Source organism: Semicossyphus pulcher, unplaced genomic scaffold, assembly GCF_022749685.1.
Source record: "Semicossyphus pulcher isolate SPU_LCO1_2020_fin unplaced genomic scaffold, fSemPul1.0.p SCAF_14, whole genome shotgun sequence".
Taxonomy (NCBI): Eukaryota; Metazoa; Chordata; class Actinopteri; order Labriformes; family Labridae; genus Semicossyphus; species Semicossyphus pulcher.
This window is the reverse complement of record NW_027211648.1, coordinates 20,361,501-20,375,558: the sequence shown is the minus strand read 5'-3', so window position 1 is coordinate 20,375,558 and position 14,058 is coordinate 20,361,501. Positions and strand designations below refer to the sequence as shown.

The 14,058-nt window shown below is 39.6% G+C and overlaps 1 protein-coding gene across 4 annotated transcripts in view; it reads right to left on the bottom strand.

Annotated features, from left to right (window-relative positions):
• ralgapa2 (Ral GTPase activating protein catalytic subunit alpha 2) overlaps positions 1 to 14,058 on the bottom strand; it is an 88,755-nt gene that overhangs the window by 49,258 nt on the left and 25,439 nt on the right. For 2 of the 4 annotated variants that reach the window (XM_069661245.1, XM_069661248.1), the window contains exons 9-23: positions 13,056 to 13,264; positions 12,482 to 12,721; positions 12,071 to 12,253; positions 11,491 to 11,625; positions 11,190 to 11,338; positions 10,942 to 11,053; positions 10,365 to 10,620; positions 8,391 to 8,570; positions 3,591 to 3,713; positions 3,198 to 3,283; positions 3,006 to 3,096; positions 2,555 to 2,728; positions 1,266 to 1,445; positions 361 to 554; positions 162 to 260 (exon numbers count right to left, since the gene is read on the bottom strand). In XM_069661245.1, the coding sequence (XP_069517346.1) occupies positions 162 to 260; positions 361 to 554; positions 1,266 to 1,445; positions 2,555 to 2,728; positions 3,006 to 3,096; positions 3,198 to 3,283; positions 3,591 to 3,713; positions 8,391 to 8,570; positions 10,365 to 10,620; positions 10,942 to 11,053; positions 11,190 to 11,338; positions 11,491 to 11,625; positions 12,071 to 12,253; positions 12,482 to 12,721; positions 13,056 to 13,264 (2,411 nt within the window). The remainder of the gene's footprint in view (positions 1 to 161; positions 261 to 360; positions 555 to 1,265; positions 1,446 to 2,554; positions 2,729 to 3,005; positions 3,097 to 3,197; positions 3,284 to 3,590; positions 3,714 to 8,390; positions 8,571 to 10,364; positions 10,621 to 10,941; positions 11,054 to 11,189; positions 11,339 to 11,490; positions 11,626 to 12,070; positions 12,254 to 12,481; positions 12,722 to 13,055; positions 13,265 to 14,058) is intronic. The other 2 variants (XM_069661249.1, XM_069661247.1) reach the window with 1 other exon arrangement.

The window sequence follows — 14,058 nt, the reverse complement described above, 5'->3', positions numbered from 1 at the left end:
TTTATTTGGTATAATTTCATGTACTGTATAAAATCGCAATAAATCCAATATTGTGCAGCCCTACCACAGAACCTTAGTTGTCCCAGCATTTTTCATAATTTGCCCAAAGTATCTATTTATTGTGAGTGTTTTCTAAATGTTGTCTGCTGTCTTCTTTATACCCTAAAAAGCCAGGAGGCCAGCATTCGAAGAGGAGGGATGAAGGCAGGCTGGGGAGGAGAGGACTGGTTGTCCACACTGATCCCGAGATTGTCCCGGATCTGTAAGAACATGTTCACTTAGTCAATTAAGGTAACGGCATCTCTGACTTAAGTCACTGAGTGCTTCATTATTTTCATTTTAGATAACCCCCCCCCTTACCTTTGCCAGCTTGTGCCAAAGCTCATAAAGACAGGTGAAGACCTTGGCATGGATTTTGGGGCACCGAATGCTGTTGACATCTCCCAGGATACCCAAAATCCTCCTCCACAGAACGAAGGCAGAGTCAGCGTGCCAACCAGTCAGCGTCCCACCCGCAATGATGCTGATATCATCAGCAAGACACTCACTGCTGTCTGCATTTGTAAGAGACAGAGTTTGAGTGGTTTGCGTTAGAGAGTAAAATATCGTGTAACACCTTTCTTTATCAATGCAAGTACCTACTACAAATGAACCACATGTAGAGTCAATGGGATTCAGTCAACAAATGCAGAGTAGATTTGATAAATCATTAGAATCGTGACTGTCTGTATTACATAGCCGATTAATACACTCTTGAAGTACCCCTGTCATTGTTTGAGCATTTGTTGACCAATTCCTTTGATTCTCTGTGCATATTTTTCCAAATGTGTCCAAGCTCTAATATCTAATGAACCGTATCACAGCACTGAAGCACTTTTGGAAAAAAGGCAAAAGTCACATGCATCATCCAAATGAAGGATGAATTTTGGGAGGACATTGCCACCTAGTGGGCAGCAGAAGAACAAGGGGGAGTAGAGGAAGTTAAGGTCTGGAAAGAGAAAGAAATGAAGTGCATGTGTAGCAGATCAGAGGTGAATATTAAATAAAGATGTTTCACCTCTGAAGAAAAATGTTATGTGCAACTAAAACAGAAAAAGCACAAATGCATGTTTGGTTCTGAGGAGACAAAAGACAAACAAACATGGAAACAAGAGTTATGTAAGCAAAGGAAGTCAAGGTAAGGCTGAAAAACAAAGAGCATGGAAAGTCAATGGCAAATGAGGCCTCTATGATCTATATGGTGAGTAGCAGCTGGGGAGCAGTACCCAAGTGGTGAGGCATGTGTAAGACAGACGGATGCATGTTGTCGTCCAGGGGGCAGTCCCGCGGGCACTCGGGGTGCACCAGCAGGGCCGGTGAGGCGGGCGGGTTCTGGGGGTAGTGGTAGTGGTTGTGGTGGTGGTAGGACGGGGGTGCAGAGTGGGGAGGAAGGGGAGACTCAGGACCTAAAGAAACAACAAGGGTAGAGGGATAAAGTTGGGCTTGATGAAGGGAGCATCGGGAAGAGTGACAACTTTATGATAATCACACTGTGGGAAACAGAACGTTTACATAGAAGGGTGGGAAATGTATAGTGATGACAATCTCTCCATAAAAATGATGGAAAGTGGGTGAACTAAAAGCTGGAGTGGTTACAGCACAAACATTATCTTGAATATTTTCCGACAAGAATAAAAATAACTTTCAGTTACAAAACTTCTGTCAAATCAAACTGGAGACACCGGGCCACTTTCTCTACAAAAACATTCAAACTGCAAGCACACAAGCTGTCAGGAGCTTTAAAAGATTAAACGGCTCAGCCAGAGAGGTACTGTAGCAGACAAGAGACAAGCAGGTCAAATTTCCTTACTGGGACAGTCTATCCTGACTAATCCAACAAGAGCAAGGTTATGGGAGCCACTATAACCCAGCTAGAGGGTACACAGCTCAGATAAACCTGCAGTAGAGTTAAACTCTTTCAACTAATTTTTCTCAGTGCTGAACATTTACAAAGGATTGCCCTATAGTATCAAAATCTTCTGTCTTTATTGGATACAATTATTAACAAAAAAGTCAAAAAAGAGGGAAAAAGACATTATCTACTTTACCTTCTCATTGGCCAACAGGACTGAAACCCACAGTTCTTTGGCTAACGCTTAAATAAACCATCTCCAGGTCACAGCATAATCGTCTTATTTTAAAATCCGGGTTCACCTATGTATCCTAAAGCAGTGGTTCTCAAAGTGGTTCGCTGGGGGTCCGCGAAATAATTGTGTTGTATCATTAAAAACTGCATGTCAACACATGAGGGCCATTTGCTCCAATGAAGCAAACATATTGTGTCCATTACTCCCATTAGCTTTGGGCCAATAGAAACTGGTAGTAAGTATATGCTTAATTGCTGTTACAATTATGAGGGGGTCCTTGGAAAGTTATCAGGATGCTAAAGGATACACATATACTTCACAAAACAAACTGTAGCTGACTAAAATAGATTATTAAATACTGGAATAAAAAAGGGTCAAAATGACTCCATTGCTTTATAACTTAAACTGAGTTCTTATCAGTTGCCTACCTGCTAGAGCCTCATTGTGGCTGAGCAGCAGACTCCCCTGGCTCTGGGGGTCACTTGTCACGTCCATGTGGGCCGACTGTGTGGACTGAGTATCAGCCTCCTCATCAAAGGTCTGCCAGGTAACCTCAGCTTCATTGAGGTAGCCATTGGACGTCTCACTGCTTATACTCTCACCTAAAAGGGTGGGTGATTTAGGGGGATAACAAACAGAAAACGTGAAAGAAAGAAAACAGAGAATAATGATGAAAGGATGAAAGGAGGAGATGAAAGGTACAGGCTGTTTATGGAAAACTATGAATCCATGCAAAGAATAGGTTATATTTAATACTTAGATGTTGGATTTAACTGATATACAGTCATTTTTCCTGTGGAATATTTATATATATAAAAGCAGTTATACATGTTACAGTAGTTATTATTTAAAGTAATAATTAGTGATGTATTCTCTGACTTTTCTCTCTCAGTTTGGGTCTTATGTTGTTTGTGTGTCCCTCAGAATTGCACTCCGTCTCAGCTGGACTGCTGCTCCGCTGGATAAGGATCTGGAAATACAGAAACAAACATTGAAGAGGAGATACTTGTACAGGCAAATCCTGTTTCATTACTTTGAAATAATACTATAGTAGAAGATGGGTCTCCTCACCACTGGTGGTTCATTGCTCTCTCTTCTCCCCTCACATGTCCTGCTATCAGAGCCACAGGAAGTAGGGGAGTACTCTCTCTTCTGGCCTGAAGTGCAAGATGGGATATTACAAATAGGCTTTAAACTGGTATCCGACAGACTCAAGAATATTATTTTGTAATTAACAAAATAGGTAATATTGACAGTATAAAAATGTGAACAAAAACACATTTAACAGTTAAGGAGAACTTCCATATTTAAAGGAATTCTAATTATAACATAAAAGCAACTTGCGTCAGAAAAAAATAACAGAAAATAAAACTGTCCCCAGTAACTAATTAAAGGATATGGAGATCTATATTAAATGTTTAATTTTATATACAAATATGTCACAAGGACTGCCTCAGATTCTACCTGGTAAACTGTCAGACACTTGTTGGGTGATGTCTGAGGTGCTGCTGCTACGTGGCAGAGGGCTTTCCCCCCCTCCCAGCTCCTCCTCTCCCCCACATTCTGACAGCTGACACTCCTCCACATCTGACGGACAGGAGAAGAGAAGGGACATGGTTAGAGCCACAAACACAAACTGTAACACAACAAAGGCAAACACAACAAGATGCATAATTTGTGATTTTCAGGGATTTTAAGAGAGTGTATATGTGAGATGCGAGTATTCACACATTTGTTAAAACATAGGAGAGAAAACATGACACACACACATGCAGTGATGATGCAGACATACTACTGTTATAGAGTTTATTCCTACACAATACAGGACCAATACAGGTATTTTTTACATTTTCCAATAAGAAAGCACAAGAAAGTCATTATTCATTAGTGACAGATGGACGGGAAGGAAGGGCAGAGGTCACAAACACATAAAGACATGCAACTCTCAGAATGCACTTTACCTGAGAGTCTGTGAGAACAAGCAGAGTTACCAGAAGAGATACCAGGCAAGAAAGAGCTCACAGTGTGGAGCAGCATAGGAACGCTTTTAGTAGTGGGCAAAGCCTCATATAGATGAACACAGTTGCTGATAGACTGGCTTCGCTTAGCTTCAATCAGAGAAAAAGACAAGAGAGGACAAAGAAGTGGAAACAGAAAAGAGGTAAAGGGAAAAGACAGTATTCAATAACAGCAAAGTACAGAGCACAGCAGAACCAGATGTTGACCTTAATGAGGTCGATTCAGTTTTTATTCAAATCTGAATGAGACAAAAAAAATAAAAATAAAAAAAGGACAGTTACTCTGAATAAGAAAAGATTAAATAAGATTCATACCTGAAGAAAAAAATTAAACAAAGCTCAGATTGAAGTTACTGACTTGTTTCATGTGTTGATAATGTGAATCAGTACAAGATGCAGCATCACACTGACACATGTTAAGACTAAAGACCAATACTGGACAGTAGCATTGATATTTGAGTGTCAAAAATAACAACATTGCAACAAGTGCCCTACATGGGACAACCAATCAGCATTACAATAGAAAAGTTAAAGCTCATGTGAGGAGTTTTTTGCTGGTTATGAAACAGGCTGAAATGATTTCTGATAACTTTATATGAAGTACAAAAGCAAACCATACCATCAGCGACAAGATTGATCATTTCTAAATAGTTATTTTTAATGCCTGAAACTGCTGGCGGGGTAGGTGTCAGACGAAGTGATTAACTGCACGCTGCCTTTGTTTACATTTTCCAGGGCAAATATTTAAAGTGAGTGATACACATGACTTTTAAAGAAAGCAGGATGAGATTATTTGTTAAAAAACACCACTTCAACATGTCGACGTCAAAAGCAAAGAGATCAGAGGTACGGCTTTGTCTACAGGGGGTGCCGAAATCAACACAAACCAAAAGTTCCTCACGGGAGCTTTAAGTATGAAGTTGTTGTTTTTTTTCATTGCCTTGCTTCTTTTCATATTGACAAACAGTGACAAAAACATAGGAAACACATATTTAAAAATAATAATAATAATAATACAAAAATAAATAGATAAATCAAATAGATGAGGTGAATAAACCACTGTTATAGTAATACAAAAATTTAAAATACTAATCATAATAATTATATTGACCATCGCAATACACCGACCGCAACAGTACTTACCTACAGAAAACAAACAAAACACAAGTACCAGACTTCTATCCCCTAACCAGCCTCCCACACTCCCTTAATCCACTCCATCCTCACCCCCAACCCATGCTGCAGTTAAGATTCTGAGAGATAAGAGACTAAAGGTTGCCAAATGTTCTCAAAATCTTTTAGCTTGTCTTTTATGATCTGGATTCTCTCGAAATAAAGTGTGTCCATCAGCTCTGTGAGCCACATTTTCAAAGTTGGGACATCTTTCTTTTTCCAAAATAGCAAAATATGTAAGTGTGTAAGTTTTAACTAATGTTGTTAATTGTCAAGTAATATAAAGCAACATTTTTGAAAACAATCTCTTAAATCGTTACTAAAAGAGGAGCAACTGCTTGCACTGAGCAATACTTTTTACAGATGAAAATTAACTTCTCAGAGCTTGATAAGTCTATATAATGGAAACCCCAACTTTTGTTATTCTGGCCACTAAATTGGCCCAGCCATCTGAAGGACTTGCCAGGCTCAAGTATAGACTGGCACTTCTAAGTCCGTTGTGCTCAACTGGTGGGTCAGTATCCAAAAGTAAGTCACAGAGCTGTTTTCAGTGGGTCTCGGATGTGTGCTTGGACAAAAAAAAAAGTTGCGTCAAAAAGTCGATGCTGCGCTTTTATTTTGAAGGACATAGGTTTGTTTTGACGTGCGTGCAGTAGTAAAGTCATACTCCACGTATTCACTGATTGGGTAATCCCAGCTACAGTTACATGCTTGAAACTTGATGAGCCCTACAGTAGTTGCATTTATGTGTAGGTTTTAGCATATTTAAGTAAAGGGAATATTTCCCCCTTATGCACTGCCAACATTTTGGTTGACTATTATACTGTTGTATTTTGTGATGCTGACATACTGTGATGTTACGTTCCGACTCGGTTCCAAACTGCACCATTGGTGGTGGTGGTGGGTCTGAAGCGAGACCAGTTTAGGACCACTGTTTTAAGTCAGTGCGGGTTTACATGAAATATAACATTAAAACAGATCAAATGAAAAGTTCAATACAGCCTTGAGAGTAAACTATAATTTGTCACTTAGCAATACCGCTCTACCAAAAGAAGTGTAACTTAATATGATCGCATTCCTTTAAATCAGCCAAATACCTTGAGCATAGAACTAACTGTGTGCAGGCTTAAACTACTGCATTTTATGTCATTTCCGTATTAATTATATTATCTTTAGGAATGCATGATATGGGATATCCGATATTCCGATATTTTCCAACCCTTTTAGCTGATTTCGATACCGATATATTAGGCACATGTTTTTTTCTCCACCTAATTGCAGAGAAAATCAAGTCTCCCCTGTAGTAGAATTGATATCACGCCTACTTTTATTGCAGTGGCCCACTGGCAGATTCTTGAGATGGGTGATTCGATTTTATAGTGTTAAATGAATGAGATTTGGCACCTCCTTGCATGACCGATGCTGAGCACAACCTTGCTGTTCGTTTCGGAAACTTTGAAAAACTGCCATACCGCAGCCATACTACAGCTTGCACCCTTCTTCACGCTTGACGGAAGAGGGGTGGTGCACGCACTCACACAGAGTTAATGTAGTAGCATTACGTCAAGCTTTTTTAGGGAATCATCAAGCATTTAGGCATAATTAATGCGTTGTTTTACTGGCGGAAAATATTGGCAGAAAAATGACATATCTGCCTATGCCGATATGACATTTTCAAGCCATTATCTGCAGATACCGATAACGTGCCGATAATATCGTGCATCCCTAATTATCTTATATATTACAATTTGGATAATAATTAGTAAAGGTGTATCTGAATGGCAGACTGAGAACTGGTTCCAGTGGCTCTCTGTAGTTGGAGAAGCCTAATAAGTATCATAATGAAATATCTAGCTTCTTTATCCATTATCACGACAAGATTTCACAACAATATTAGTTTGTATTTGCATGCACAAATACAGTTAGGTTTTGACAGTTGTCGATTCTGAAGCATTGCCATTGTGTCTGGGTGGCACTTCAGACTTAATCTTAAAGAGAGCAATGAAAGAGGACAGTTCTATTCTCTGTTTTCAGCACACTTTAATTATGCCTTTCAGAGAGAGAGAGAGATACATCGTCTCTGCTACAGCCTGCCACTGCTTCCCATTTATGCATATTAATGAGCATTAATTACACTCTTAATGAAACTATCAAAAACTGCCGTGTTATTGATGTGTGGGCTTTTCTTGAGGAGTAGGGAGGAGGGCTGTCGGGCCTTTGAAGATCAATGTGGGAGAAATCCAATTAGGCCAAAGAAAGGGAAGGGAATTTGAAGCGGTAGTGTTTAATGTCCATCTTTGCTTGCACACAGATACAAATAAGCAGACTAACAGAATAGGTGCATTAACATGCATGCAAGACACATAATAGATGTGTCAGCACACACACACAAACCTCTTCTAAGACTTTATCCTTCAGGCACAAATACATCTGCCCCTAGCTCAACAAGCTCGTCATTTTACTACGTTGGTGGTAACTTGAGGGGCTGAAGGCCAGGGAACGCAAAGGGTTCATCTCTGTCGTTTATCCTCCACATTAAGATTCTGTCTAGACAAAATTAAGACAAGCAAGACAGGCACTGCAGCTAGTTACTTCCCAACCTTGCCTTCCAGCTCAACTTATAATTAGCCTGCCACGTTCCCATCAGATAAGGGCTGTTTGCGGTGTCTGAATTGAGCTAATGACAATGAGTGTCCAAAGCTGGCCTTTGACATGCCGTGCTGCATGATTGTGCTGTATGCCTGCAATTGAGCTGACATAGAAACATGTTGACATTGGCCAGTGACATGTGAGGGTAACAATGGGTGCCATCTGCTGGCCTCTTTGTCTATGGTGTTGGACCTTTCAGTGACACCTGGGCTAGCATACACATGGGCCTGTCTGACAGCTTACACACACAGTCAATACATCTGATAAACCCTGTGCTCCTGAGGCTTATCAGCACTATGTTGTTGGCCCACACAAAGCCAGAAGATTAACTCATCATGGATATAGAATAGTACATACATGTGGATGTTTTTGGTGTTGTTACATACAGCAACAATACTCTTATCAATGAATAACAAGCACGTACCAGAGGCCTTCTGTCTGACGTTGTTACGGGCTTTCTCTACACCAGGAGCTCCTGATGTAGTGGCAGAGCGAATCCTCATTGGCTCCTGAACTCCTGGCCCGCACTGCTCCCCTTGGTTCCTCCAACTTAGTGAGAAGGAGCGTGCTACAGCTGCTGCCTTCTGGGAGTCCTGGATCACTCCTGCAAGCAGGGAACACTTTCTGATTATGGATGTATTAGCACACATATTTCTTTATCAATAATTAGCTTTGCATTTGTATTAAGCACCACTAACCTGTTAGAACATGCAAGACAATTCAATATGGCTTTAAGGAACACAAGGAGCCTTTAAAGGATTATAATGGTAGTGGTATTTATGACTGAAGCATGAGCTCATTGTACACAGTTTAGGCACAAATGTGTCAGAAAATATCGGACTATTGCGACCACCAGTGGTAGCATCAAAAACAATACTCTGACAGACATGGCACTCTCATAAATAGAACTACAATGGTATTTAGTTTTCTTTGACTCTAAACATAGAATGATATACAGTATATATAAAAAATACATACAGTATATTTGCATTTGAAAAGCTTAAAAACCAATTAACAGACCATATCTGTATATATTTGTCACTATGCTTGTTTGTTTGTTTTTTTTGTCATTGGAATATAAATAAAAGGTCAGCACTATGCACTTGTTTAAGAGACTGCATCCATTAAAGGAAGAGGTCATGATGTATTAATTATTTTCTAAACATCAATTCAGAAAATCCTTTTTACACACTTAAACACTATATGTTCAGATATATGATTGAAATCTATTCAAGTTGAATTGAATTTTTAAATTTATTTTATTTGGTAGGGACCATGTAGACTACCACGTAGTCCCAGTACAGAGCACACAACTGATGTGTTGCACAGAGAGTTTGCTAATTTTTTAACTCTTGTCCCTAGTTGGGCCTTTACATATACAGTGTAATAAAAAAAATTAAGCAGTCAGTATCATAAAACCACATAAAACTACAGATTTAAAAGTACAGTCATAATATACCAACACACATATATTATACAATGATACAAATTAAGTAATCTAAAATTCAATAAGCTAAAAATTACTACAGCTCTGGTTTGCTTTGAGCAAGCAAGATTTCATATCAGGGATTAATTTGATGTCAGTTAACAGCCCTTTATGGACACGGCTGATTGTCCAATTTTAGATCTGCGATGTTGTATTTTACATTTACCCTTATTTATGCTCCTTGTTGCCGTCTTACAGTCCTGTCTTTGGATATATCTGGTAAGAGGTTCAGGGGATTGTTTATACATTTGTAAACTAATTTTCAAAAAAGATAGGTGCATGAAGCTCTCAAAACATAATAGGCAGTATTTTTTTAATATGCGACAATAATGCCACCGGATGGGTTTTTTGTCCATTACTTTCAGGGCCTGATTGTATAAAGATGACAGGTTTCTGGTTATAGAGGGTGAAGCTTGAGCCCATACTGACGTACAATATGAAAAATGAGAAAAGATCATAGAATGCATGAATACCTTGACTGCATGATTTGTTATATAGTGCCTAATTAGTTTAAAACAATTTATGTTGTTTTTTATTGTTTTTGAGATTTTCTTTATATGTTTATCAAATTCAAACCGTGGATCTAAAATTATTCCCAAAAAGTCATTGACATTCTCTATTTGTTCATTCTTTATTGATTAATGTGCGATTAACGTAAACATAGACCTTTAAAGGCTTTACGCTACTTTAACCAACCAAAGTTCTTCAGGTACAAGCTTGGCAATAATCACTATGCCAATACAGAGCTTATCAGAGTATTTATCCCCTTTGCACCTTTTCAATTGTTTTATTGTTTTAGAACATAAAGAAACTAGTCAGCAGTGTAACAGCTAAACCGCTTATTAACAAGAACCTTCCAAAAGTCAATGTTAAGCATTTTTTCACCCAAATTCAAACATTTCAAATTTGTACCCCATATCACTCCCTCACCACGTCCTCTCTGCTTCTTCTCCTTCTGTTCGCTGAGTTTGTCCAGAGGCAGGTTGGCCATGTCCAGGCCATAAACGGAGCGTGCCAGCACAGCCGTCAGCGAGTCCATGATGCTGGCCCACTCTGTCACCAGCTCCTCCCAGCAGGTAAGAGAGGACAGCACTGCCAGCAGCTCGTCCCATAGCTCCCGGGAGATAAATACGCACAGGTTGGCTCGCACCCATGCCACAATGATGGTCTGCATGCAAGATGAGACGAGGAAAGATGAATTAGCTTTGACATTCCAGCCTTTGATACGATGTGACAGCACAGTTGTAACACTGATGTATCTCAGTTGGTGTAGTGTCTCTTTGCCTGTGAGTTTCTTTGATCTATATTTACAGGTTCATGAGCAACAAATTGTTAAGGTTACTCATGAAGAGTTATGTACATTCAATGTTCTGTAATCACAGGATAAAATAATAGAATACTTTGAGTAGGTATGATGATAAACCCACACTCACTCACTCCTCTTATTTAAAATACCTAATAAATCTGTTGATGTAAACACTAGACATACCCTAAAGAGTATAGAGGCTAAACTCTCAGCAAAGCTGTCTTTTCTTTGGTTTTCATGCGGCCTCTTCATCACTGCCTCTGTGATCCTCAGCAGTACCTGCAGCAACTGTTCCCTGTAGAACATAGACCAAGAAAAAAAGATAAGTAATAAAAAAATAAAAAAATCATCAAATACAATTAGATGAAATGTAGGAGACATAAAGGAATAACTGGAATAATCTTCCATGTGTATTTGAAGATCACACTGACCATGTTTGTGTATTCATTGTGTGCTCCATGATCATGTGCCGGTAGATGCTGAGAACACCCTTGCAAACTTCAACCTGGTTATCCAGAAGTTTAGGTACATCCTGGCAGGGCTCCAACAGGAACACATTGGATGAGTTGGTCAGGAACACCTACAATCACAGGTGAATGAACACAGTGTAAAGTAAGTAAAGACCAAATAATAACCGATTTGTACAGTAAAGTGTGAAGCATACAGTAAAATTATTGCCACTAAGTGCCGTTATCTCAGGACAAAAACAAACCTCTGAATTTTGAGACAGACCTGTAGTGTTGGCTGGATACCAGCCTTGACATCACTGTTCTGCTCCTCGGTTAGAAAGCCTCGACTGATGGCGCTGCTAAACGAGTAAGTTCTCCCCCAGCTGGAGGACCGTTTGTGGCCGTGACTCTCTATTGTCTGGTAGAGGACACAGCAGGCATGTCAATCGAGCAGTAGACATAATGTACGAGATACTATACTCAGAATAGAGAGGAGCTTGCATGTTGCATGGCCTAAACTTCTTCACCCATATTTTTGAGACTGTCAAAAGTGTGTTTGATTTATAGGTATATCATGTAATATCTGTCATTGAAGTTGGAATCACAAATTTAAATAAAAGATATTAAAGGAGCAGTTCTCCCCTGGAAAAAGCCACTCTCAGTCAAAGCTGGTGTTCTCTGTTGTTGATAGAAGCAATAATATGATAAATTGGCTTCAAATTCTTCATACGTCTGTGCTCACCAGTTAACCAATCATGTGGCTTACAAGGGATTTACTAGTTTATATTGTATGTATATAATTGTATCCAACTTCCAAACAAGGTTTCTGAATAACGATACACAATCTGTATCAGATGTTTCACCTGTGCGTGCATGCTGTTAGTCTCTGCACTGAGAGTCTGTGCAGAGCTATCATCCACTTCATCTATCGTGGTAGTTTTGTCAGGCTCAGTCATGAAGTTGGGCTTGTCCTGCAGGATCCACTTCCTGTACACTTTAATCACCTTCCTGGTTGCTGATGCCTCGCAGGACGGCAGCAGGAAGGCCTAAGGAAAGAGAATACGGAACTATTACAGTATGGATGACAGAGGAAGAAGGATCTTTAAGTCATGTCGACAAACGTCCAGCAGAGGGCAACATTGTACAGGCTATCACAGCGTCAGTATCCATTCAGCTGTCTCATCATGATCCTCAATGAAAACATTGTAATACCTGCAAAGTAATTAATCTTTATAAAATCAAAAAAGAAATCTTGCTGGGTGACCCCAGTGTACCTGGTGGAAGACCTCGTTGACAAAATTCACATTGTCCCTGGTGGACATCAGGATGGCATGCACCATGTCATAGACATAGCGGTGTTCCTCCTCAATGCTACACAAACTGGAATCGCTGGGCCGTCGGTCTGACAGAGTGCTGCTGTTCGAGTGGCTTTTTTCAGGCTCCCCCGCTGGCCCGTTTGGATCCCCATCTGATGCCTTATCCTTCTCCTGGCTGCTACTGCCTGCAGTGACAGTCTGTGCAAGGAGACACGGTGAGAAATGATAGTGACTTGGTACACTATGGGGCTGCCTCCACACTTAAACAATTGGTGGCTCGTCTCAGGACTAAAACTCCTTAATATATGAATTGTTTTTATGACCATCTCTATTTTGATTAAACAACTGTATTGGTCATTACAGTTCAATATTCCCATGTTTTATTGTAGTATTGTAAAGGATTTAAAATTGATACATGTGAGTGAAAATTTGTTTTCTCAGAGGTTTAAAAGCAAAAAAATCCTTCACAGCAGCCCACATCCACCACCCTCAATGAGTGTGAGAAATCTACACGATGGTACATCATGCTCACCTGGATGAGTTTGGGAATGACCTCAGTGCCGTTCTTGGCGCTCTGCGCTGCAGCAGCACTGCTGACATACTTCTTCTCCAGGAAGAAGGTGACCAGCCAGGTGATGAAGGCCACACGAGGTGCCAGGTACTGGTCCCTGGTGCAGAAGGTGCTTTCATTGTTCCGCGTCACTGGCACATACAAAGGTTTTGGTCTGTGGTGGGGGAGGTCTAATTGAGCACAACAAAAGGATGAAGAGTTTAGGATGATGAGAGAATCAGGTTGAAAAAAAGGACAAAAGAAGAATAGGAAGGGGGAACGATGAAAAGTCAAATTACTTGCTGCTGAGGTGTTTCAAAATGTCTTTAATCAACCATAAAGCCTTGGGAACTGAACAAGCAGTGTTTTGTTTATGATGGTGATATTATCATATTGCTCACTTGTTATACCATTAGTTTTTTTACCATGTGTGTTGTTTTTGAGTAACATGCATTTTGTTTTAAACCCATGTGTTATTTGTAAGCAGTTTTACTAACTGAAAGGTATTCACTCTGCACGAGTTTCCTGAGTGCAGGGATATACAACAAATTAATTTACAGGCTGAGAGGAGTAACTTGAGGTTTTTCTTGAGATTTCAAAAATCAAAAAGGTAACTTGCTTCTAAGTTCTTGCCTGTAAAATATAAAGCTCACTAACTTTGCCCTCCCTCCTTTGGCAAGGGCTACAAACTCACTAATTCTGTCACAGCCAGACTGTATTAATCAAATTTAAGCTGAGTACTCATTAAACTGTTGTTCCTAAAATGTTGTTTAAATTGAGTTCGGCCCATTATGATCTAATGACAAAGTTGTGAATGTCAGTTTATAAATAAATAGTAAATAAATAGTGTTTCATATAAAGGTGGTATAAATAGGAAGAGGTTTTACTACCCAAGTAGCAGCCCTTGAGTTTAAGTACAGTGTGTAAACCTTTATAAAAAGAACCAATAAAAGATAACTCTGTTTGAAAAGGCTTCAGCAGAAAT